This window comes from Leucoraja erinacea, chromosome 6 (genome assembly GCF_028641065.1).
Source record: "Leucoraja erinacea ecotype New England chromosome 6, Leri_hhj_1, whole genome shotgun sequence".
Taxonomy (NCBI): Eukaryota; Metazoa; Chordata; class Chondrichthyes; order Rajiformes; family Rajidae; genus Leucoraja; species Leucoraja erinaceus.
In genome coordinates, this window is record NC_073382.1 from 10,189,307 (window position 1) to 10,217,096 (window position 27,790).

General features: G+C 40.2%; 1 protein-coding gene across 6 annotated transcripts in view; it reads right to left on the bottom strand.

The window, feature by feature from the left end:
* LOC129697886 (F-BAR and double SH3 domains protein 2-like) overlaps positions 1-27,790 on the bottom strand; it is a 213,732-nt gene that overhangs the window by 23,887 nt on the left and 162,055 nt on the right. For 3 of the 6 annotated variants that reach the window (XM_055636593.1, XM_055636592.1, XM_055636598.1), the window contains exons 9-14: positions 23,785-23,907; positions 21,211-21,306; positions 19,427-19,498; positions 15,463-15,579; positions 15,048-15,152; positions 3,931-4,092 (exon numbers count right to left, since the gene is read on the bottom strand). In XM_055636593.1, the coding sequence (XP_055492568.1) occupies positions 3,931-4,092; positions 15,048-15,152; positions 15,463-15,579; positions 19,427-19,498; positions 21,211-21,306; positions 23,785-23,907 (675 nt within the window). The remainder of the gene's footprint in view (positions 1-3,930; positions 4,093-15,047; positions 15,153-15,462; positions 15,580-19,426; positions 19,499-21,210; positions 21,307-23,784; positions 23,908-27,790) is intronic. The other 3 variants (XM_055636596.1, XM_055636595.1, XM_055636597.1) reach the window with 2 other exon arrangements.

Below are 27,790 nucleotides of genomic sequence, written 5' to 3' on the forward strand. Positions count from 1 at the left end.
ACAGCAAGTCAAAGGCCGCTAATAGGATTAATAAACCAATCAAGAAAGCCGGCTCCATCCTGGTGGTGGAGTTAAATGCATGGGAGGTGGTCTTGGAGGGGAGGATGCTCCTCAAACTGCAGAGCATCTTTGGCAACACAGCTCACCCCCTCCATGACACACTGGTCAACCTTCAGCAACAGACTGGTTCCACCAAGATGCCGTACAGAACACCACAGGAGATCCTACTTCCCTGTGGCTATCAAACTGTACAACTGCTCCCCCTCCTGTCGTGGGATAGACCGACTCCACCCCTTCAATCTTTGCACACCTCCAATCCTTTCCACGTCACTTTAATTTCATGTTTCATGTATTCTGTGTCTTATGACTGTTGACAGATCAATTTCCCTCCCGGGATAAATAAAGTTCCATCGTATCGTACATTGTAAAACCCTTAATTAAAAGTTGCTTTGTATGAACAAAATGTAAATGATCTGACTTCCAAAAGCATGATGTAATCAGGTTTTTAACCACAAAATAGGAACGCAAGTGATATTTCCCACAGCTGACTGCAAAATGTAATTATTATTTCCCCACAATGTGTTCTGAACATCATATTATATGATAAATGTTAACATAGGAATAAAGCTCAGTGACAATTCAGGTGGTTTAAAGTATCACGAAGAAAGGAACAATGAAGGGCTGGGCTAACTGGAAATAAATCACCTGCTGCTACCAACCTCTACGTCATCACCACCTGCTCCCTTTCTCACTTTCCTGCAATGCCATTATTTTTGTCTGGATGATGCTCTTGCTAAAAGGCTTTGGACTTCATTATGTGTTACCTATGATCTGCCACTGGGAAGGAGTTCAACACCTTTTCTACAGTAAGCAGCAAAAAACCATCGTATAATGTTTGCAATGCAAATAAAATGGTGATATATTTATATCATATTAAAAAAGTTTTATAATACAAGCTAAATTTAAAAACTATATATTATAACTTCTATTATATCTATCTATCTATTATAACTTTTGGGATAAGGTTAAGTTATCAACATTAGCCTAAAGATATTCCTATTTTGGCTACTTGGATGAATATTTAAGTTGTGGCCAAAAGAGATGTGCTAATAAACAAGCTCCATCTGAATAACTAAACTATAATTTGGTAGACTTGATATGTGCACGATCATGAGAAATAAATATAATTCCAATATATTGCTATGAACACATTTGACATTTCAATAGTGTGAAACAGGGATGTGTTCTTGCTCCAGTCCTGTTCAACCTGTTTTTCATGCACCCAGAACATGCATCATGCCATATGTGACCTTGATAGAGTGTACTTGAGATACAGAATGAGTGGCTCACTCTTTGACCTCCAGAGATCGAATGCATGGGCCAAGACACTTGAGCGACTGATCTTTGAAACACTGTTTGCTAACAACTGCGTTCTTTGGCACTTTCAGATTTTGACCCTTAAATCATTGTTGACATGTTTGCCAAAGATTCACAACTCTTTGGCCTTACAATCAGTCTCGATAAGACAGAGGTCCGACACTAACTTGCTCCAAGCTCTGTGGCTGAAGATAGTCGATCATTTCAAGTACCCAGCATCATCTGTTCTGATGGCTTTCTCGACATGGAAATAGCAACCCCAATCAGCAAGGCTTGTCAGTCTGAACTCTCATGTGATGAACGACAGAAACTTCAAGCTGCCAACTAAGATCAAAGCTATCAAAGCAATCATACTCGCAAGTCTTTTATATCACTGTGAGACTTGGGTACTTTACAGGAAATACATCAAACAGCTCAAATATATTGAGATCTCTGCAGTCACTTGTGAGCAGAAAATAGTAGGACAGGGTGACAAGGGTGACAAACTTGCAAATTCTGGACAAGATCAGCCTGGTCAGCATTGAGGCCACAATCCTGAGGGGACATTTGCACTGGACAGGCCATCTAATCCATGTGGATAGCTCCCATCTGTGGCACGTGCCTTCTTTATGGAGTTCTTGCACCAGATCTGGGACGTTCAAGAAAGCAATAGAAGGATTGCATCCACGACGTATTCAGTCATTCCTGCAACATAGCTGGTCTCTGGTACCCAAGACAGAACAGGCTAGCAACACTTTGACCAAAAGGGACTGTTTTGAAGGCAGCCGACAGAACTGAGCCACCAGAGCCAGGGACATGTATGAAGGTTTCAGCATCTGTATTTGCCAGAACTTTTTTTTCCAGAGCCCCCTCTGTCCCACAGTATGAGCCTCCAGGGTTGGTTTTACCAGCCACACTCAGGCTCATCAACTTAGACTGCACCAAAGTTGATAGTCAACTGGCGACGACTTGAAATATTAACTAGGAAGGAAAATAAGCATTTAATTCACTTATGGAACATTAACACGAGTAACCTGACAGTAAGGACTAGTTTCTGAATAGTATTAATTGCACTAGCAGATTGTACGTAACTAATTATTTTTCAATGTGGGCTATGCATGATCATAATTATAAATAAAACTGAATGCATAGTACTCATTTTATATGAGCATTATAAAAAGTATAAAAAGTATTCCTATTTACAAGTAGTTTAGATGATGTAAATCTTATGTTGTGCCTAGGAAGAGAAGGGGATTCAGTCTCTTAAGCCTGTTCTACCAGTCAAACAGATTATGGCTGATTTGAGCCTCAAATTTATTTACCAGCCTGTGCTCAAATAAAACTTGTCGATTTCAATGCTGAGAAGTTAAACCAATTTCCATTACAATGTGTTTTTTTGTAAAGTGCCCAACTCTTAATTTATATTACATTGTCTTGAAGCTTCCACCAACAATGTATCAACAAACACACATGCCAGCATAGATAGCCTCCTCCTGCGCTATCACTTTTTAGAATTCTACAAATTTACATATGAAATTGTACGTTAATAAACAAACTCAAGTTCACATGACGTATGCTTTCAAGTTAACCACATCATACAGAGGAACCTAAATTAATTGGGTATCAATCTAAAATTTATTAGAATTAACTTTTTTGAGGAAAAAAGCGATCCTAACTTTTTTGGACTTTTACTGCAGCCACAATAAATACCAGCTCAGTCATGATTAAAACCAATGATTAATATTAATACTAAATATCTAATCTCAATGAAATAACAAATGCCTTTAGTGAAGTCCAACATCCCATGCTACTACACTATTTTAGAGAAAAGTCTGATACAGAAATCTTAGGACAAATTATTAAAACCATGGTCATAGAGATAGGTTTTAAAAGAGTGTCTTTAAGAGGGTCGCAGAGGTATAGAGACAGTAGGATTTAGTTAATGAATTCAGGAATACAATTGAAAAGCTTGGTCGTGGAATAACGGATGCCTAAGAACTGGCACTGGAAGCACAGAGATTCTGCAAAGAAGAAGCAATAAAGATTTGCGAAGAGATTTAAAAGCAAGGAAGAGAAAGTTACAATTGAAGCACTACTGATCGAAAAGTCAATGTATGTCATTGGGCAAAGATGTATGGGAGCTTTTGAGAGTAGGGATTTTGTAGACTTGATGAGCTCCAACTTATGGAATGTGCAACCAAGGATTGTGGGGAGGTCAGCTCGTACATTGGTTGATGAAGACTGAAGGTATAAAGGCATGAATGAGGATTTTTAGCAGTTAATGACTTGAGGCTGATTTTAGTCTGTTAATGTTTCAGAAGCGGTTGTTTGAGTAATCAGAAATTCACACCTGTTTTCAATACGACAAGCAGTTTTTACAGGACTGGTTCTAAGATTGCTGCCAAGTGAAGAGTGGAGTGCACACTTGAAACGGACGATAAACATTATGGCCATCTCAATGTTTAGTTGGAGGAAACTTTGCATTTCTATCTGAATGCCAGTGTGGCATTGTGACAACGCTGTGTAAATGGGGAGAAATGGTGATGGTCGCTAAAATACATATTGAAATCTTACCAAATGCACAGTATCACTGTTGGGGAGTGCAGGGAGACTTGCCCAACGCTCATTTTCTAATTCCTCCATTACTTGATTCATGGCACTTTTCAACCATGTGTCCACAGCAACCCCAATCTGTCTCAGTAATTCCAGTCTTGCTTCTGCCTTTAGCTTAACTGTCTGCAAATAAAAATATTTTATAATTAATAAAAAAAAAATCTAATTTTAATAATGTAATTAAAGTCTCTTCATGGTCAAATAAATTTGTGAAACCACACAATGAGGCAGATGTTTCTCCCAAAACATTAACTCACAATGTTCTGATGAACACCAATCACATCATTATTTCATGCTTGTACTCTGACGTAGAATATGTCGTAAGTTATATTTAGAATTCTACCCATTCCTTACATTTATATGGCTGTTGTTTAACTTTCCCCTTCCCCTCTTGCATTTCTTTCTCTGGGTAAAGACATCACAGGCAACTATTGCAAAAAAAGTTTTATACTATCCTGTTGTTTATTTATATTTTTAGCATTTATTCTATTTCTAATTTTAGTATTTTTAGCACTTTAACAACGCCTCCTACAATTTGAAATATTCTCTGCAGAGTTCAAAGCCGACTTTGGAAATGTAGAGAGGATAAAATGGGATTGGTGTAAATGTGTGAATGATGTGCTCAGCAACTGTGGCTCTGAGTCTGAGCCCTTCACTGTGAAAACGTGGGTCAAACAGGGATGCATCATCGCATTGGTGAAGAGCTGCCACAGGGGATCCCAATCCTCTACAGAACAGACGGTGGGCTCTTCAACCTTAATAGGTTGAAGGCAAAGAGCAAAGTCAGTAACACCGCCATCATGGAGCTTCAGTATGCAGACAACTGCGTCATTGCAGCACACTCTGCAGAAGACCTCCAGGGCATCCTGAATGCCTTTGCCAAGGCATACAGAGCCATGGGCCTAACCTTAAATATCAAGAGGACCCAGGTCCTAAATCAACTCCACCCAACCAGCCGTCTACCCAGCCCATGATAAAAGTGGACGATACCACTTGAAAACGTTGACCACTTCCCCAACGTTGGCAGCATTCTTTCCTCAAATAAATTGGATATGTATATGGACGGGAAAGGAATGGAGGGTTATGGTCTGAGTGCAGGTAGATGGGACTAGGGGAAAATAAGCACGGGCTTGAAGGACCGAGATGGCCTGTTTCCGTGCTGTAATTGTTATATGGTTATATGGTTATAAGCTGACATCGACTCCGAGGTCAACCATCGCCTGAGTTGTGCCAGCGGAGCCTATGCCAGACTCAGGAAAAGAGTCTTTGAAGACCGAAACCTAAAGGCTCAAACAAAACTGCTGGTCTACAGAGCCGTTGTCCTCTCCACCCTGTTGTATGGAGCCGAGTCATGGACCACCTACAGCAGGCACCTGAGAGACCTGGAACAATACCATCAAAGATCCTTATGAAAGATTCTGAGGATCAGCTGGGAGGACAAACGCACCAACATCAGCATTTTGGAGGAAGCCAACATGACCAGCATCACCACCACAATAATGCAGCACCAACTTTGATGGACTGGCCATGTCATCCGCACGTCCAACACACGTCTCCCTAAACAAATCCTGTACTCTCAATTGAAGGAAGGTCGGCGAACCCCCGGCGGGCCAAAGAAACGCTTCAAGGACAACATCAAGAACAGTCTGAAGAAATTCCACATCACATCAAGCAACTGGGAGCACATTGCACTGGACAGGTGCTCCTGGAGGAAATCCGTGCAGGAAGGAGCTGCATGTCATGAAATGGAACTACGCCGTGTCGCAGAGACAAAGCAACAGCATCGTAAGGAGAGAGAGAGAGAGAGAGAGAATAGGGCTCGACGACTACCAACCACCGCCAGTCTCCACTGCCCATGTTGCACCAAGGTGTGTGGATCGTGGATCGGCCTCTACAGACATCTGCAGACCCACAAGTAGACGACCCTATGGAGAGGAGAGGACAGTCATACTCGTTTTGAGTGACCGCTGATGATGTGCACTCAGATCTGCTTCCATTTCATGTCTCTATAACTCCATGTTCAAACAACTTCTGTGCTCACAATATTCATAGTGCATTATTAATGTACAAGATCAAACACTGATGTCAATATGCTGCATTTATCTACAACAATCACTATTCACTGCAACTTTAATTGGGCTGTCATAAATTACAGTGCAGTCTTTTATTTTGCAAGAATACATAAGCTGTTTAAATCAAGATTCGATGTTTAAGTGGCTGAGATAAAATTACAATATTTAAATAAATTGTTTTTAGTAAATATAATTTCAATACAAATGCAAGTAATTTAACTGTCCAGTTCCTTTGTGATTAACATAACTACCATCAGCAAGTGGAGAACCTATACTCAATCTGTTTATTGATGTTTTAGATAATCACCATCTAAAATAAATCAGCATGACCACCAATAAAAAGCTGTACGTTTACACTTGCTGTAATTTATACAATCTTTCAAACTGAAGAAGGATTAAATACGTTTTAAACTTCATTACAATCAGTATCAGGTACATTAATGAAGGTATATTTAAGATATCTTATTGACTGTAAATGCAAATTCTAATATGAACTGATCAATTAGAAGGATTTCCTTAGTCGACTGCAACATGAAAAAATGAATCCTACTACTAAAAAGTTTTAAAAATTGGAAATGGTCTTTCATCAGAAATATTCAAATTTTAACAGAGCAAATATTTATATAGTGCCTTGGTTTAAAATATCCACCTTTCAAACAAATATATTTTGGTTTGTTTGTGTTTCAGGATGTTATTTTCTCTGTTATGGCTATGGTGTATGCAAGGCCATATGGAGTAATGAGCCAAGGTCATGAGTCATCAGCAACCGCTTGTGACAATTTCTTCACTTCAGAGTTGAGTACAGGAGCAAAGAGAGTTGAGTATAGGAGCAAAGAGGACCTTCTGCAGTTTTATAGGGCCCTAGTGAGACTACACCTGGAGTATTGTGTGCAGTTTTGGTCCCATAATTTGAGGGACATTATTGCTATTGAGGGAGTGCAGTATAGGTTTACAAGGTTAATTCCCGGGATGACGGGACTGTCATATGCTGAGAGAATAGAATGGCGGGGCTTGTTATGCTCTGGAGTTTAAAAGGATGAGAGGATATCTTATTGAAACCGAAAAGTTGCCTATTTCCTTCGCTCCATAGATGCTGCTGCACCCGCTGAGTTTCTTCCAGCATTTTTGTGTACCTAAGATTATTAAGGGTTTGGACGCCCTAGAGGCAGAAAACATGTTCCCGATGTTGGGGGAGTCCAGAACCATGGACCACTGTTTAAGAATAAGGGGTAAGCCATTTAGAACGGAGATGAAGAAACACTTTTTCCACACATAGTTGCAAGTCTGTGGAATTCTCTGCCTCAGAGGGTGGTGGAGGCCGGTTCTCTGGACACTTTCAAGGGAGAGCTAGATAGAGCTCTTAAAGATAGCGGAGTCAGGGGATATGGGGAGAAGGCAGGAATTGGGGATGATCAGCCATGATCACATCGAATGGCTTGAAGGGCCGAATGGCCTACTCCTGCACCTATTGCCTAATGGGCCTGTCCCACTTAGGCAGCTGGAACAGCGACTGTCAGAGTGGAACACACACACATGTTCCTTCACGGGCCCGTTATGCAGGCAGGCAAGCAGGGGGAGCGTTGTCTGAGTGAAAATCCCAAGGTGCAAACCCAATTTCATACAGACAGGAGGAGGGAGAACGAGTGGAGACAACTTTTAAGAAGCCAGAGATACATGGCTGTGAAGCTCGGCGCACATTAGCATTACCGGTCAGTTTTCCTTGGTTCTGAAAACTACTGCTTACATTTTCTTTCCCCAATGAAATTCACCGGTCAGCACCATAGCCCCCAACTGCGCTGGCGCAGTTCATACACACCCTCCCCCTCCTCTTCACTCTCCCTCTCCTCCTCCCCTCACCTCTCCCACGTTTTCCTTTTCCCTACTCTTAGTCACTGCCTCCCTCACGTCTCCCCTATCGCACTCCACCACTAAACACAATGTTTTAACAACATTTCTCCTACCCCCCTCCTTCCCTCTCCTTGTAACAATGTAACAAATCTCTCATTACACTGAGTGGAACACTGTTGATCAAAGATCTTAGAGCAGAGCAAGATAGGCCACTCCTGTGAAATACAATGGGCTGACGTGTAGTACGCTACGGAGGGGATCCTGGGCGTTTTCCCCCGCCCATTTTAGTAACCGGAGCCTACCTGACCCGACCCGACTCGCAATGTAATCAATGTTGCGGGGCAACAGTTTGTGTGTGTGATATAGGGTTAGATTCATAATTCTGTCAGTTCATACTTCTTGTCAAGAATAAAATTTGACTCTGGTAATTGCCTTTTTTAATGTTTTTTAAATCATTACTTTTAAATGGCTCACAAGCAGTGTTTGAGTTGATTTTGTAGTAACCGGAACCGACCCGACTCGCAGGGTAATTGTCGGGGGAAGTTTTTGTTTATAGGGTTGACTCATAATTCTGTTTAAATCATTTCTTTTTAAATGTTTATCACACAGAAGTAGGTATTATCCCCACACCCCAATTCATTTCTTCTGAACCCTTTATTTCAGACTAGACAAGGGACATTAAATAGGAAACATTGTAAACCTCCCCGCACTTCACACACTCGCTTATGCCCCCACACTACAATGTCCCCCCCCCCCCTCCTCCCTGCCTGCCCCCACTACAATGTCTCCCCCCCTCCTATGCCCCTGCTGCCCCTCTCCCCGCTGCCCTGGGCCGCGCACACCCCTCTCCCCACTGCCCCGGGCCGCGCACCCCCCTCTCTCCCCGCTGCCCCGGGCCGCTCACTCCCTCTCCCCGCTGCCCCGGGCCGCGCACACCCTCTCCCCGGGACCCGGGCCCCCACTCTCCCCGGGCCCCACATCCCTGCTGCGGAAACAAAGATCCGATCTTTGGCCGGAAGCAAGATGGCGGAACAAGATGGTGGGGACTGGTCGCTAAAATGGGTCCTATAATCACCCATGAATCCGCCCATGAGCGTACTACACGTTTGCGTGAGAGTAACCTATCTTGCTCTGCTCTAAGATCTTTGCTGTTGATGGGCAGTTTATGTAAATGAGATCCCATTGTGATGTAATTGTCGGGTGGAGCACTGTTCACGAGCAGTTTATGTAAATGAGATCTCATTGTGACATCATAGCTGTAACTGCTGGCAACTGCCACAGTTCTCAAACTGGATTTTGTAAACTTAAAAATGTGAATAACTTGTACAATATGACATCAATCTGAACGAAACTTGACATATCACACCACATGACAATTGTGAGGAAGGTGGTGCAAAAATTGCAGCACTATCATGTACCGTTTTGGTGTAGTTCCAGTATCGCATAGGCACGCAGACAGACACACAGACACGCACAGAAACAAACAAGATTAGAGATTTAGTAATATATACTAGACCAAGTGGGACCCGTTGGGCCCCGTACCCCAACGCAATAATCCACCACTCACCCGTTCCCCAAACGCAACATGTTTCCACCACTCACCCGTTGCCCCAATGTAATCCATTACTCCAACGCAATATTCTACCACTCACCTATAGCTCCTAACTGCGCAGGCACGGCTCATTTTCCCCTCATCCCCCTACTCTTCACCCTCCCTCTTCTCTCCCTTGTCTCATCCTCCCCTCCCTCCCTCTCTTTTACCCTAACCTCAGTCACTCCCTACCCTCAGGCACTCTCTTCCCTCCCTACCCTCCTGAACCGTTGGACCCAGTTTTCCCCCATCGCAATATTCCACCACTAACCTGTTTCCCCACATGCAACCCGTTTCCACCTCACCCGTTCCCCCAACGCAATATTCCACCACTCACCCATAACCTCCAACTGCGCAGGCATGACATGCACTTCCTCGTCTTCACCCGCCCTCTTCTCTCCCCTCTCCTCCACTCTCACCCTCCCTCTCCTATTCCCTACCCTCAGTCACTCCCTCCCTCACCTCTCCCCTATCGCACTCCCCCATGAAACACAATGTTTAAATAACATTTCTTCTCCTCCCCACTCCCTCCCTCTCCTTACAACAACAAATCTCTCATTGCACTGGGTGGAACACTCTTGATTGGCAGCTTATGTAAATGAGATCCAATTGTGATGTTATTGTCGGATGGAACATTGTTCACGGCAGCTAATGTAAATTAGATCCCATTGTGACGTCATAGCTGGAAACTGCCATAATCTCCCAGCAGCTGCCACTGCAACTGCCAAGTTACTGTTCTTAAAGTGGGGTTTTGTAAACTTTAAAATGTCAATAACTTGTGAAATATAACATCAATCTGAACAAAACTTGACACAAACCACCACAGGACAATTGTGAGTAAGGCGGTGCAAAACATTTTAGCGCTATCGTGTACCGCTTTGACTTAGTTCCGGGAGCACATACGCGCGCATAGATAGATAGAAAAAAACAAGATAAGAGTTTTAGTAATATATATAGGCGATAGATATAGATAAGAGAAGGATTTGATTAAAAACGTGTACTTAAAGGCGACGAAATGTTATGAGGAGCGGATACTTAGAAAGAAAAGCAAAATCTCCACCGAAAAAAGAGGGTAATTCTGCAGCAGTGAATCAAAGGAGTAAAAGATCCATTCCGATTCGACTCTGCGAGCATCGGCCATTCCGATTGGACATCTCCGAGCATCGGCCGTTCCAATTGGACATCTGCAAGTATTGGGCACGAATCAAAAGGCAGAAAGGCAGCCAGTCGTCAGGCACAGAGTTTTAAAGATAGATAGATATAGATAAGGGGGAAAAGGGTAACTAGAGAGAGAGAAGGACCTCTCAGGAATCAGTGGTCACCTATGTGTGGAGCCAGAGGAGATGGGCAAGGTACCAAATGAGTACTTTGTATTTACCGAGGAGAAAGACAGTAGAATGGAGGAACTTGGGGCAGTCAATGGAAATGTCTTGAGAGCAGTCAGTGTTAATGTCGAAGAAGTACTGATGGTACTGTCGTGTATAGACAAATCTCCAGGGCCTGATCAGATATATCTGAGGACATTGCGGGAAAATAGAGAGGAAATTCCGGGAGCCCTGGATGAAATTTACGAGTTGTCCTTAAATACGGGAGAGGTGCTGGAAGACTGGAAGGTGGCAAATGTTGTGCCTCTTTTCAAGAAGGGCTGCAGGGAAAATGCTGGGAACTATAGGCCGGTGAGCTTAACATCTGTGGTTGGAAAGTTACTAGAGAGTATTCTGAGGGATAGGTTATACAGGCATTTGGACATGCAAGGGCTGATTAGGGATAGTCAGCATGGTTTTGTATGTGGGAGGTCGTGTCTCACAAATCTGATTGATTTTTTTGAAGACGTGACCAAAAAGGTCGATGAGGGCAGAGGTGTAGATGTTGTGTACATGGATTTCAGTAAGGCGTTTGACAAAGTTCCGCATGGTAGGCTGCTCTGGAAGGTTAGATCTCATAGGATCCAAGGAGAGATAGCTGAATGGATAGCAAATTGGCTCCGTGGAAGGAAGCAGAGGGTGATGGTGAAATGTTGCTTCTCAGACTGGAGGCCTGTAACTAGTAGTGTGCCTCAGAGTGTGTTGCTGGGCCCATTGCTGTTTGTCATCTACATCAATGATTTGGATAAGAACATACTGGGCAAGATTAGCAAGTTTGCTGATGATACAAAAGGTAGTGGTTTTGCAGATAGTGAAGATAATTGTGAAAGATTGCAGCAGGATCTGGATCGATTGGCCAGGTGGGTGGAGGAATGGTTGATGGATACAGAGAAGTGCGAGGTGTTGCATTTTGAGACGTCAAACAAGGGCAGGACCTACATAGAGAATAGTAGGCCTCTAGGTAGTGTTGTGGAGCAGAGGGATCTAGGGTCACAGGTGCATGGTTCCTTGAAGGTCGAGTCGCAGGTAGATAAGATGGTAAAAAAGGCTTTTGGCACTTTGGCCTTCACCTGTCAGAGCAGTGAATATAGAAGTTGGGAGGTCATGTTGCAGTTGTACAAGACATTGGTGAGACTGCATTTAGAATATTGTGTTCAGTTCTGGGCATCATATTATAGGAAAGATATAGTCAAGCTTGAAAGGGCTCAGAAAAGATTTACGAGGATGTTGTCAGGACTAGGGGGTGTGAGCTATAGGGGGAGGTTGAGTAGTCTGGGTCTCACTTCCATGGAGCGCAGGAGGATGAGGGGTGATCTTGTAGAGGAGTACAAAATCGTAAGAGGAATAGATCGGGTCGATGCACAGAGTCTCTTGTCCAGAGTAGGGAAATCAAGGACCAGAGGATATAGGTTCAAGATCAAGGGGAAAAGACTTAATAGGAATCCGAAGGGGTAACTTTTTCAAACAATGGGTGGTGGGTGTATGGAATAAGCTGCCAAAGGAGGTAGTCGAGGCTGGGACTATCCCATCATTTATGAAACAGTTAGGCAGGTACATGGATAGGACAGGTTTGGAGGGATATGGACCAAGTGCAGGCAAGTGGGATTAGTGTAGCTGGGACATTATTGGCCGGTTTGGGCAAGTTGGGCTGAAGGGGTTGTTTCCACACTGTATCACTCTACGACTCTCTAACTTCTGTACATTGGCGAGACCAAGCGCAGGCTCGGCGATCGTTTTGTGGAACACCTCCGCTCAGTCTGCCTTAACCTATCTGATCTCCCGGTTGCTCAGCACTTTAACTCCCCCTCCCATTACCAATCCGACCTTTCTGTCCTGGGCCTCCTCCATTGTCAGTGAGGCCCAGCGCAAATTGAAGGAACAGCACCTCATATTTCACTTGGGGAGCTTACACCCCAGCGGTATGAACATTGACCTCTAACTTCAAAGCCCTTGCTTTCCCTCTCTCTCCATCCCCTTCCCAGTTCTCCCACCAGTCTTACTGTCTCCGACTCATTCTATCTCTGTCCTGCCCACTCCCCTGACATCAGTCTGAAGAAGGGTCTTGACCCAAAATGTCACCCATTCTTTCTCTCCAGAGATGCTGCCTGTCCCACTGAGTTACTCCAGCATTTTGTGTCTACCTTGGACAAAAGAGAAAGCAGGACATTATACACCAGTTTACTAATAAAGATCTGTTGTTGACAAGATGCTGGAATTTATCAAGGAAGAAATGGTCACTTAAGAAGTTCCATGCAATCAAACCAAATCAATATGGCTTCATTGGAAACAAAATGATGTTTGAAAATTTCCTGGAGCTCTTTGCGGATGTAACTAAGAGAGTCTTTAGAGAAGAACCGGTATATAGATGCACTGTGTTTGGATTTCCTTAAGATAGTTAATATGATGCCTCCGACAAGGATAAAGAACGATAAGAGCTCATGGTATTGGGGGAAGTATACAATACACTATTATGATTGACAAAATGAAACTGAAAAAATAGTTTCCAATAAGAACAAAAATACATATTCAATATTCATTGTCTCTTAATAAAAGTGTCAGATTATCACGGCCTCTCACAATTCATATTCAAAATCCAAGAATCTAACAATTTGTAAAAATGTATGAATTTTGCTCTGGAGGAGGCTGTTTTATTTCACATAACATGTGTAACTATGGTATAACTGCGTACAATTTGCTTCATCGATTTCAAGAGGATTTATAAGGGGTGTTTTAGCTTGCTTTAGTTCAGAAACCACTGATTGATTCTTCTGCCTGTCCAAAGTAAGAGGCCAAATGTGACTGTCTAATCTGAGATACCGCATGGAAGTCCGTTGCTAAAGTTGATGCCAACTACACCTATTCATGCTGGTTGCATGTTATCCCACTTTTTCATCCACTCCCTACACACTACAGCAATTTATGGAGGCCAATTTCCTCCGATGTTTTTGGGACATGGGAGGAAACCAGAGTACTCAGAAAAAGCCCACATAGTAACAGGGAGAATGTGCAAAATCTGCACAGAAAGCACTGGGGTCAGGCTCGAACCTGTGTCTCTGACGCTGTGAGTCAGCAGCTCTGCAGCTGCACCACTGTTCTGTCATATGCACCAGGAACAGAACAATTAAAATCTTGCTGCACCTTTATAGGTAGATTAAAACAACACAAAAAATACAGCACAGTAAACTCTCACAATAACACACCACAATAGTGCGGATTTTGGATATAGTGGTTTTCTCCCGTTGCACCCCCCCCCCCCACCTCCTCCAGTCATCCAATGAAGTGGCATGTTGCGCGCTTCCGGGATTGGAGATCAAATACAATGTCAAATCAGATACAAACAGCTTGTAGGTCGCATGAATACCAGGCCTATCCCCAACGAACCTGTGGGGCCAGGGGCTTCGCAGCTCCCCCGGCCAATGAATTTCTGCTTGTTTAACTCCTCCAACACAACGTTTCTTCCCTCCTGGCCTTGGGTTAAATTTTACCCCCCTCACTCGGTTATAGCGGACAATCAACAATTATAAACAACATCCCATCATCCCACCCCGCAGTCCGTTTTAGTGATGGTTTTATTGTAATCAATGAAACAATAACTCATCAGTAATATTAGGAAACCAGACCCTAATGGTGTAATCTAAGTTCAGAGTATCACCTTGAAGCCAAACCAAAAAACGAGCACAAAATTGAATTCTTCCACAACTAAACAAGTGCTCACCTCTTAAACGATACGAGTTAGATTTATTTTAGTTAAATTCATTACTACTTCCACTGCTCCATTAACAAAACCTAGAATTTAAGACATTTCAATGGAACATGACAGCAATGTTATTACTGCTACTGCAAAACATGGAAACAAACAAATGAATTAACTAAAATGGTGATATTTTCGTTAGTAAATATTCTTGACGGCAACCTCAATTAAGAAAGGGAGACATATAAACAAAAACACACATACTAAAAGTTGGGCCGAAGGACCTGTATCCACACTGTATGCCTCTATGCTCTAACTAGAATAGTTTATACTTTCCACTCATTGTCTAATGCATTTGACAAAGTCATATATCAATACAATTACTCTAGGCATTAAGTCAAGTCAAGTTTATTTGTCACATACACATACGAGATGTGCAGTGAAATGAATGAGAGAATAATCAGTATCCACACTCCTTTGAAAAAGCAGTTTTCTGTCCTGATTTTTCTTACCTCAGCCTTTCGTATCGTTTCTCTGGCCTCATCTACTTTTTGTTCAAATTCCATTCGCCCTTGTTCTGAGAGCACAGTTCCTTGAACTTTTAGATCTTCCAGAGTCTGTAAATACAAAACAAAAATCAAATGAGGCTACACAAATCAAAATAAAATAGAACAAGTTCATGAATCTGTAATGTCATAAACTTTAGGACAAAGAAGATCGGCTCAGAACACTTTGTTTTAATATATTACTGAGTCAATGATATGACTTGCATACTGGAATAAGCCTTTATCACCAGAATATGAATAACTTGGCCCGTTAATAGATTCATTTTTGCACAGTGGTTCTAAACTAGACTTGTATGTTCAGTCAAGGAGAGTCAAGGTTATTTTACCAAAATATGGTATAATATTTCCATTTTTCACTTACCCTCTGACCGTGGATTATTGTTTTATGTTCTCGTGCAACACGTGTTGCCCATTTACGAGCCTCCTTGTTTAGACTGTGCTCCTCAGTGGTTCCAGATTCATTCTCCAACTGTCGGCTCTGTAACAGGTTATCCAAAAGGATTATGCCCAGTAACACAATTTTGTTCACCCTTGCTGTGAAATTTGTTTGCATTCAAGTGCACTATTTTCCTTGGTATGCATCTTATGTGCCAAAGAATAATGACATTTATTTTCTTGCATTTGTGAAGATAATATGCAGAAGAGCAGGGATGATATTGGGAATTGCGTCATAAAACTTCACGAAATAGCAAATTATGTTGTTCACAGGAATGCTAAAGATTAACTAGCGATACGTAAAAATTTGTTTTGTAATCATTTTGGAAATTACTTTTATGATAGAAGTATCTATAAAATGAACGATAAATGGGTTTAATAGTTAACATGAAAGCCATGTATATTTTATAAGCCTATGATGGAAGGGAGTTTTATTTTTTAGATAAACCAGTGTGCAACTTACCTCCATTTATTTCAATGGGTTGTAAGAAATTGGAAAACGAGCTGACATAAGGACTGCATCGCTTGGCAATCAGGACGTTATTTTATATTTGTGCTGTAGATTTGATTATAGTTCGAGGTGACAACATAAAATCAAATGGGAAAAGGTTAAACAATATTATTACTACTCTTCTGCATACTCTTGAATTTCAGTACCAAACTGATTGATCGAGGCAAATAAAAAAAAGTAGAAAGTTTTACCATATACCTGATGCATGCAAAACACCAGTGTACCCAATTTTGTCTTCAGTTATCCAAAATGCAGTGTTTTACAAATTCACATTAAACTCGATTTCTCGTTAGACTTGTGTGAAACATCTTTGAATCAAAAAATGACATTTAATTGCCATAACATCATGGCTGGCTTTCATTGTCTATATGGAGCAGATTTGAAACCATGTATCTGGAAAATCGGGATTGACTTGGTAATAGTCCTGCATGTAGTTTGCATCCGTCATACTCCTAATGTCACACAAACAATTGATCATCACTTTTTATTTAAAGCAGGCAAGCCCGAATTCCAAATGATCTCGCAACTGCCCCGAAGAAATGAACAAATTCCATTTTTTTTTTAAATTTTAGAAAGTCCAATTGCCTAAAGTTTATATACAAAATGATGTTGGAAATTTGTTATATTTATTAAAAAATATATGAACAGCAAGAGAGAAGTTTCTGATGGGGCAATATGATTTGAGAAGCTGGTCTTCCAAATGATCTGAAGATATGCCAAGATAATATTTGGCTGCTAAGCAAATAATTATATACATGCTGCCTTTAAAGTGTCACAATAATTTCACACAGCTATACAGCAGTAGAACACTACAATCTTACAGCAGAATACTAGAACATCTAGTATTATTGCCCTAACACCCTTCATTGCATAACATTGCAAACCACTGATCTACTAGGAATGGTACCATCATAGAAATATTACCATGCTAAAGCAAAGAAGGCAAGGTAAGAAAATTCACAAGCCATTTGCTGATGATTTTTACTTGACATCACCAGCAATCACCAGAACACAGCTTTTATCCTTTTTGCAAAAAGGATTCCATCAAGAAGTCATCTTCTAAAATAGTAAAATTCAACAGCATAAACTTGCCGTTAATATAATAAAATCTCAAAACATTCAATAAAATCAAATTTAATTTAGCATTTATTCCAATTAAGGCATTAATGCAGGCAAATGAACATTTGATAAAATAAATAATAGTTAAGGAGTATTTTAAAAGTAAAGAGAGATTAAGAATTTGAAAAGAAAATGGTAAATATTAGTGTCTAGGCAATGTGGTTTGACCACCACCAGAATGGTGAGGAGAAAGTAGTAGGGAATCCACGGGACCAAATCTGGATACAAGAAGCAGACTTTTGGCCATATAACCATATAACAATTACAGCACGGAAACAGGCCATCTCGGCCCCCCAAGTCCGTGCCGAACAATTATTTTCCCCTAGTCCCATCTACCTGCACTCAGACCATAACCCTCCATTCCTTTCCCATCCATATACCTATCCAATTTATTTTTTAAATGATAAAATCGAACCTGCCTCCACTACTTCCACTGGAAGCTCATTCCACACAGCTACCACTCTCTGAGTAAAGAAGTCCCCCCTCATGTTACCCCTAAACTTCTGTCCCTTAATTATGAAGGCCGTGGTCAATTTTTCAAAATTTTCAAATAGGCGACCCGAACAATATCAGATTGGTTGATTTTGGAATTAACAAAAGGATAAATATATTCATTTTAAATAAATCTAAAATAAATTAAAGAATTTATATAGACCATGATATTCATGATTTCAGCTTTCAAGATTAGTGACATCAAATATTTCATCCAAAACAGAATCTGGTACTGAATATACAATTCCCCTGATCAAGCATAAATAACCATGCTGCAACTAGCAATATTATATTTGGTTGGTGATAATACCTATTAAAGAAATCTCATTTTTCCATTTATCTATAATTAAGTGTTCGAAGTCAAAATGGCAGGGCTTCATTCCTCTGCAGACTGCAGTCAGCCCAGAATACTCTATTCTTCATGTTACAGTGGAAGCAAATAAAACGAAAGGAAAATTGTAATGAGTATCTTGCTAAGGCTGACAGTCTGCCTTCTAGATAGACACAAACTGCTGGAGTAACTCTGTGGGTCAGGCTGTGCTTTGTGTCTATCTTTGGTATTAACCAGCACCTGCAGTTCTTTGTTTCTACAGTCTGCTTTCTAAAATTTATTATTTGCGATTTGAGCGCATTAGAATGTCCAGGAATAAAATTCCTATGATCAATAGAATTCAAGATTATGACTTCTTATAACTTTCATAATTTTAAGTAATTTGATACGTCAGTTAATCTCATTTTTGTGCATTCAACTACATGGCTTTCGCATCAGAATTTTTAAAAGTAGGACTTCCAATTCAGTAGGTTCTGAAAACCATTTAAGGTGTTCCTTCACTCAAAACTTTGAAAGTCACCTATAAAAATACACAACACAGTATTTCTCAAAGTTAGAAAAAAATACTGAAATAATTTTTTGAAAGAGTGGGGCAAGAGAAAGGAGAGGGGGGGAGAATGAGAGAAAGGAGGGGGGGGAGAAAGAGCGAAAGGAAGGGGGAGAATGAGAGAAAGAAGGGGGGAGAATGAGAGAAAGGAGGGGGAGAGAATGAGAGAAAGGAGCGGGAAATGTCCATGTAATAAATTATCACGTGAAATCTATCAGGTGCTATTTGTGAACCAAGCTTCAACGCAAGACTTTTGTGGCAAAATATAAAAATAAATGTTTATAACTGCGTCGTAGGAGGAAAAGCAGCAAAAATAAAACATGAGGTAATCCACTAAGGATGAATGCTACTAAATGCTATCAATATAATCACAAATAAATTAGCAACGGTATCTGTTTGACCATACTATTAATGCCTCAAGGATACACGATTAAACTTACCAATTATGATGCAATATAAATTTTTGGGTCAATCAAGTAACATTTGTATTGATTAGTTAGCAATGGATTTTAGCATCCTTTTAACTTCTTGCTAGCTTATGTCTCCATGCAAATAGCAAGGGTGCAACACAACAACAACATATGCCAGACTGCGATACAATAGAATCCAATGTAAATAAATTACCTACCAATTACTGAACTTAGTGGAACAATTTTTGACACATTTATTGCGCAACGAGAAATATGCCAAATTTAAAGCAGCAATATTAAAACTGCCTGTGAAAGATTTCATAGTTTATTTAAGTGCCAATTCACATGCTTGCAGCATTTATGAAATAATGATTAAGCAGCATTTGTTGTTGTTGCTGCCCTTCAAAAGATGCTCATTTCTCCACATGCACACCAAACTTTCACCACAGGACCCCGAGTACACAAGGAGTGTGTGTGTACCTCTGTTAAAGTCATTCTCAAAGTGCTGATGGGTGAGAGGTCAATATCCACAAGCGGTACTGCGTTAAAACTCTGAGCAACAAAAATGTTAATAGGACAAAAAGGACATGTTAGCTTCAACACATGGTTAGGAAAAAAGCAGAACAAATTATACAACATCTGGATTATTCATGCACTTTCTTAGCACACATGTAAACTATTTGACCATTCAAAAATAATTCAGCATCATGTTAAAACAAAAACAAAATTAGATTCGCAACAATAAAAGCAATTGCCAATTCACTTATGTTAAAATTTCTGTCAGAATTATCTAAATAGTAGCTAATTTTTCCACATCCACATGGGGGGGGGGGGGGGGGGGGGGGGGGGGGGGGGGGCTTCTTTAAAGTAAACTTGGTTATACATGCTTGTCATAGGCACAAGAAAACTAAGTTTAGAACAAGATTGTATCTCCAAGAAGGGTGGAACATTTCAAGATAACATTGTGACTGAATGCATTCTACACTAATAACTGATTGTTTATATATATTTACTAACAATTAATTTTAATGGTGATAAGGGTGATAAAGATGAATGTTGGGATAAAACTTTTTAAACACCATAAAAGCAAACAACAATTTAGAACAGGTACATGGATAGGAAAGGTTTAGAGAGATATTGGTCAAATATGGGCAGGTGGGGCTAGTGCAGATGGGGAAGCTTGGTCGATATGGGAAAGTTGGGGCCGAAGGGCCTGGTTCCATGCTGTATGACGCTAATACATTAAGTTGGCGATATGCAGAGTACTGCCCTGCCGACTACAAATTCAGAAGATTCAGAAGATAATTCTGGCAGTCTGAATGCAACCTTCATCGTAACCATAAAGATCAACTGCCTTGAATCACCACAAATTGTTATTAAATACTCAATCTCATTCAACAAACAGTTAGTGCAAGACAAAAAAAGTTATACATAAAATATGATCTGTAGGAAAAAGTAGGCTGAATAGAGTTTTTCACCCTTGCCTGGATGATGTTACAATTTAACAGTTGACATAGACAACTAAAAGCAGAAGTAAAGAAGATTACAAAGGAAAAGATTACTGATGGGGTGATAATCATACTCTGAAAGAAACTGGTCAGTACCAAGCCAATAATCAATAACCAACAATTACTAAGATTCTATTTAATTTGGACAAGTTAGCACAATGGTTACATTTTTGTCAAGTAACCCTTACATCAGTACTAATGATCTAGATACATCAGTTCAAATCCCACCATGGCAGCTGTAGAATTAAGTCATTTATTAAAATGAAACTTAAAAAACATACTTCATTATATACACTTCCACAATACTACTGGACTGTCATTAAAAACCCACCCCATGTCTTCCAAGGGAGGAAATTTATCATCCTTCCATAGATGGACCAATGTGTGAATCTGATCACACAGTGATGCAACATAAAGAATAAGTAAATCACTGGATTCATAATCAAATGTTAGTAGTTGCAGCAAAATCCTTCATTCTTCAGGAATCGATACTTAAAAGTCTAATCAGATGACTGACTTTATTCTGAATATTACATGATGAACAAACCTATCAATAATTTAAAGTCAAGTCATCTCCAGAACTTATCACTATCAACTGTTAACTGGAGCTCAGAAGCATTTATAGGAATCGCAATTTGGAAGCATAATTGCATCTCAATATTGATTTCTATAAATTACAGCTATTGTTAATATCTTTAGTGGTTTTAAAAAAAATATTAACCACTAAAAATAGTACTTTAAGTACACACATCTTACCGTATCATTATCACTAGGCTGGAACTGGAATGACTGTGGTTTTTGGAAAATTGGGTTTTCTTGAAGAAAAAGCTGCAGGTTGTAATCTTGCAATCCCTAGAAAAAAAAACCAAATGGCAATACCAATGGTTCAAAGGAGATCAAACAATTAGTATCACGTTAGCTTTAGTAAAACATATATAAAAATCTTTTGTAGTACCACTTGTCCAATTTATGTGATACGTTAACCCGTTACCTAACCTATTTGTATTGCTTGCGAACACCTATATAACTTAATTTCTCCCAAACCAAATTCAAACCATGCTGCAAGATTTATTTATTAAATTAAAACAGCTAAGTCAATTATCAAAACCAAACAAATACAAGACAAGCCAAGCTACTTTCCAAAAGACCATAAGACATAGGAGCAGGATTAGGCCATTCAACCCATCGAGTTTGCTCCACCATTTGATCATGACTACCATATAACAATTACAGCACAGAAACAGGCCATCTCGGCCCTTCTAGTCCGTGCAGAACACTTATTCTCCCCTAGTCCCATCTACCTGCACTCAGACCATAACCCTCCATTCCTTTCCCGTCCATATAACTATCCAATTTATTTTTAAATGTTAAAATCGAACCTGCCTCCACCACCTTCACTGGAAGCTCATTCCACACAGCTACCACTCTCCGAGTAAAGAAGTTCCCCCTCATGTTACCCCTAAACTTCTGTCCCTTAATTCTCAAGTCATGTCCTCTTGTTTGAATCTTCCATACTCTCAGTGGGAAAAGCTTATCCATGTCAACTCTGTCTATCCCTCTCATCATGTTAAAGACCTCTATCAAGTCCCCCCTTAACCTTCTGCGCTCCAAACAATAAAGACCTAACGTTCAACCTTTCTCTGTAACTTAGTTGCTGAAACCCAGGCAACGTTCTAGTGAATCTCCTCTGATTTATTTTTCCCTCTCAACCCCATTCTCCTGCTTTCTCTCCATAGCCTTTGACACCTTCACTAATCAAGAACCCATCGATCTCCGCATTAAAACTACCCAGTGATTTGGCCTCCACAATCGTTCGTGACAATTAATTCCACAGATTCACTACCCTCTAGCTAAAGAAAGTCCTCTTCATCTCCAATCTAAATGCACGCTTTTTATTTTGAGGTTATGCCCTCTGGTCTTGGACTCTCTCACCACTGGAATCCTCCCCACATCCACTCTATCTAGGCTTATAGAATCACAACTATCTGCAAGGAAAGAATGGGTTGAAGCATTTTAGATTGCAGCTACTGGGAATCTAGTAAATTGTTGAATAGTTACATTAGAGCATAATCAAAGGAATGAGATATTTCATACTGAGGGCTTTCTCTTTCAATTCTTGTATGAGGCTCTCTGTAAAATGGTATTCAGGGGGAAATAATAGGTTTTGCAGAACATGTACAGCAATTACATTTTGAGAAATTAATTTTCAAATTCATGAAATCAACCTGGCACATCGTACTGGGATTTCCACTCAATGAAAAAAAAGAGTACAATTACTTCATCCTTATAATTGAGGATTTGCAAGCATTGCTCAAATTAAATGTGCAAATCAAATTTTTCCCAAAGGTCTCTCGTGATCCGTTTAAAATCAACTGGAAGCCAGCTAATATATTTTCTTTGATTTAGCTGTGTGCTTTTTGTCTCTCAAAAGTTGGGATGCTGTTTTCGGGGCAGATTCAACACAGAATATTGTTTAATTTATATGCCTCTAACAGAGCAGAAAAATCAAATTACCATATTGTTGTAAAATTCTACTTTCTTTAGGAAAGGGAATCTTGCACAATTTGACCAGCTTTCATTATTTCATTGAATCATTATTTCATTGAATCATTGAATCAATGCTTTCATTATTTTTATGATTCAAACTCCTTTGACCTATTCGAGCAAGAACTAATCACTGCATAAGATGGCCTTCACATTTTAAATCAGAATGGACAAAATAGTGATATGGTAATAAGTGCACCCTCCCCAGTTCTGTGCCTGTGCTGCTCTAGATTCAACTGCAGATCTAAATGCAGCTATTAGTTACTTCCCGATTAACCTTTGTTTATTTTCCTCTTTAACTACAAAATTCTATGATTTGCCCTTACTACAAAGGTGACAAACATAAGCACCTCTTATAGACACAAAAAGCTAGATTAACTCGGCGGGACAGGCAGCATCTCTGGAGAGAAGGAATGGGTGATGTTTCATGTCAGGTCGAAATGTCACCCATTCCTTCTCTCCAGAGATGCTGTCTGTCCTGCTGAGTTACTCCAGCTTTGTATCTATTTTCGGTTTGAACTAGCCCCTGCAGTTCCTTTCAACACATAAGCACCTGTTATCTCTTCTTCATCTCCAATAACTTTGAAATGTCCTTCTAAGCAATCCTTTGTTTTCCACATAGAAAATAGAACAAACTGAAATTTAAGAAAATTCCTGGTAGGTTTCACTCCATATGGCTGAAGGATTCAGTTATGGAAGTTCCTGAACCTGACTGCCATGAAAGGTTTTAAGTCATAGTACTAATCATTGATATATAAACTGATCATTGCAATGTTAGAGACTCACCTTACTGGATGCTTCTACTAATAACTGGAATGCATTCTGTACAGACTGGCAGGCCTCGAGTTCTGTTCTGTTAAATACCATCAGGTATTCTTTAAGATGGTCATAGAAATTCCCATCCAGAGCCTACGAGAGCAGGAAAAAGCAAACATTTTAATACAGCTCTAAAGATACAAGACTATGGAGAACCTTTGTCACAACATTTGCTTCCACATAAAACTAAAATGTGCTTTAAAACCACTGATTTGGTTGAAATTAGGTAGAAAATTTAGTTTATTCTACTTCAGTAAAAGGTGGGAGATGGGAGTGGCGAGGTCAGGAAACAGATTACCGAGGCAATTGAAGTTAGTAAGCACTGGCAACTAATCCTCTAAGCTAAATTTGTTTATTCAGGATCAAAACATTTTAATGTCATGGAATCCATATTTAATTAATGTGTACAAATTCAGATAACACTGAGACAAATTCGCACTTCTCTGCTATTTCCTCTTTTCATAGCATGGAGATGTAACTATTCACTTTGACACCAAGGTGGCTGGTTTACATTGGACACTTGTAAATTGAGTAATTGTTTTAGCACTGGCTTGTTCAAATTCCAAAAATACCAAAGACTGAGCAATAATAATGAATGTGAATACAATTTGATATAAAATGCAACAAATTATACATGGATTGTCCCAAAAAGCTGGAGTAACTCAGTGGGTCAGACAGCATCTCAGGAGAAAAGGAATAGGTGACTTTTCAGGTCTCAACCCGAAACGTTACCTATTCCTTTTCTCCAGAGATGCTGTCTGATCCGCTGCGTTACTCCAGCATTTTTTGTCTATCTTCTTCGGTTTAAACCAGCATCTACAGTTGCTTGCTACAAATTAAACATGGACTTAAGTCCAGATGGGTATTATAAGCAGCTTCTGGCAAGTAAAACGTGTACACAAATAAATGGCCATACAAACACAAAATTATAAAAGGTAAAGGTTTTGAAATTCAGTTAATGAGATTCGCTTTGGCTAAGACAGTTCAGTTGGAGAATAATTTCTAAGGAATTAGACACATGCCACTGAAAATATGCTTTTTAAAAAAAGATTAAAATATTCTGACATTTTAAAGACAGCAAAGTAAGGAATTTATACCTTTTAATTACGTGACAGATGCTAAATTTTTAATTCTATTCTCTCCAATACATCTTAATTACCAATCAACGATGATTCTTAAAAAATCTGATAGGTTTATAATGACTGCAATGTTCACATTACAACCATATATATTCAACGAAAGGCAATTTTTTTGCAAATCAGTACTGCTACATTTAGCATGCCATGCTTGGAATACCAATATGATTGAATTTCGGAAATGCACCTTGTGGAAGATACAACGTAGAAAGTATGTTATAAAAAAGTACAATAAACTAAATAAACTTTATGGAGGTATTACTAGTAACATAATGCAAACTGTAAGTTGGAGACAAAGGAAGCATGAGTAAAAGCAAATCTGTGAGCAAGAATCAGAGGTAGAAAGATGAAATGGGTTGAAGGGAGTATTTACAGTGCAGGGAAAGCATTTACAGAACGGAATACAGCGCCTCACTGCTTACAGATTTGTAGAATTCACTGAGAGTTTAGGAATCATAGGAGAGAGAAGCACACAGTATTTGTAGCATAGATGAGAGATATCCCAAGTGCTTATAGCATGGAAGAGAAAGGTCCTATGCATTCAAAGCATGCTTCAACACAGCATGCAACAGAGGGGTTTACAATAGGGGAGAGAGCTGCAAGTACATGACACAGGAAGGAGTTCCAGAAGTTCAGAAATAGTGCAGAGAGACACTGTATGTTTGCAGCACTCGAGTACTTAGTGTTTACAGTGAGAGCTGTGAAGTTCCTAGTGTTTACAATGATAGAAAAAAAGCTTTGTGTATAAAAGATGGGACTGAAAAACTACATGTATATGCATCACAGGTGAGAGGGGCTCTGTGTTTACAGTGTGGGAGAGAGACTCAGAGCTTAAAAAGGCTCAAGGTGATATAATCTTTTAGTGTTGACAGTGCTTGTGAGAGAGTTTATACTCCAGGAGAGATTAGCTTTGAGCATTCAAGAAACACGCAGAAGCCAGCTTGCTGAGTTTATTTCACTTTAACGGACTTAATCTAATAACATCAGACAATTGGAGAGCAAAACCTGAGCCATTTGAACCAGAATCCTTTGTAGATACGCCATAGGTATAGGAAAGGTGAAGGAGCTTGAGCTCTAAATTTGAGCTTCCGTCACATCTGGTGTTGAAGCAATCCACTTGCAAGGCTGATATCTGGGGAGTTTGGAGATGGCATGTTTCAGAAGATGATCAAGCCATTGCTCAGATGTGCAGGTAAAAAGAGAATGGGTAACTGCCCATAGTAATAAAAAAACAAACATTTTAGCAGACCCCAGAAGGCCAACCAGCATTCAATTCCTTGGGAAGTGCGTCAAGAGCAAAAAACATAGCACCATAGATGATTCAGTTTACAGAAGGGGAGAAGAAAGGTCAAGAGCATTCCAGCTATTAGAGATTTTATAGCTAGGAACACAGATAACACAGAACACAAATGACAATTAAATTGACTATTGACTATTGACTATTGATAAGCATTTCTTTGGCTTCTGATATTCCAGGATATAGTGATGTCATAGAAACAGAAATAGGCCGTTCAGTTCGAGTCTACACTGCCATTCAATTGTGGCTGATCTATCTTTCCCCATCAACCCCATTCTCCTGCCTTCTCCCCATAACCCTTGACACCCTTACTAATTAAGAATCCGTCAATCTCCGCCACCGGGGGCGCCACTGTTGGCCGTTCATTCGTTCGTGTCGCTGCCTGCTGGTTCAGTCTTCTCCAAGATCCATTTAAGAAAGAACTGTAGATGCTGGAAAAAGCAACAAAAAATGCTGGAGAAACTCAGCAGGTGAGGCAGCATCTACGGAGAGAAGGAATAGGCGACATTTCGGGTCGAAGCCCTTCTTCAGACTGATGTCGGGGGGTGAGGGAAAAAGAAAGGAAGCGGCGGAGACAGTAGGACTAGAAGGAGAGCTGGGAATGGGGAGGGGAGGAAGGAGAAGACAAGGGCTATCTAACATTAGAAAAGTCAATGTTGATACTGCTGGGGTGTAGACTACCCAAACAAAATACCCAAGCTTGTCTCCTCACTACATTTACTGCTGGCTCCAGTCGCAAATCTGAGTTTGAGTGATTTGTGCAAGGCATTCATTGATGCTGGAATTCCATTGTGGAAATTGGAAAACAAATCTCTCAGAGATTGTTTTAGAGATATACACAGATAGATATACCAAGCGAGTCATCATTGTGGAAAAATTATGTTGACAGCAACTTCAACATTGTTGTGCAGAAAATTAGAGATGAAGTTGTATGCAACAAAATATGGATCGCAATAGGCGAGACAACCGATGCTGTAGGGAGATATGTTGCCAATGTGGTCATCGGTACACTGGATGCAGGTTAACCATCAAAGGAGTATTTGTTGACATTGGAGGTATCGGGGAAGTCAAACAGCTCAACTATTGCTCAGTTGTTTACATCTTCACTTGCTGTACTTTGGCCAGAAGGTACAAAACACGAGAATGTACTTCTGTTTGTGACTTAAAGTTTTATTCACAAAAATGTTGCATTTGACATGCTTAGCTCAAGAACTTCATAGAATTACCAAGCACAGACGTAGCTAGTTTCCAAATGTTGATCGCCTAGTTTCCAATGTCAAGAAAATCTTCCTCAAAGTACCGTCACGTGTGCAGTTGTTCAAGGAAATGGCATCTGAGATTCCGCTACCTCCTCAGCCCATTTGACTAGGTGGGGTACATGGCTCTCTGCTGTACACTACTATGCTGCAAATTTTGAAAAGGTTAAATAAATCGTCAACTGTTTTGAAGAAGAATCTGCTGCAGTCAGGATCGTCAGTGCAACCATGCAGAAAAAGTCCTTCCACTGCGATCTTGTGTTTATTGCTTCCAATTTTGCAAACTT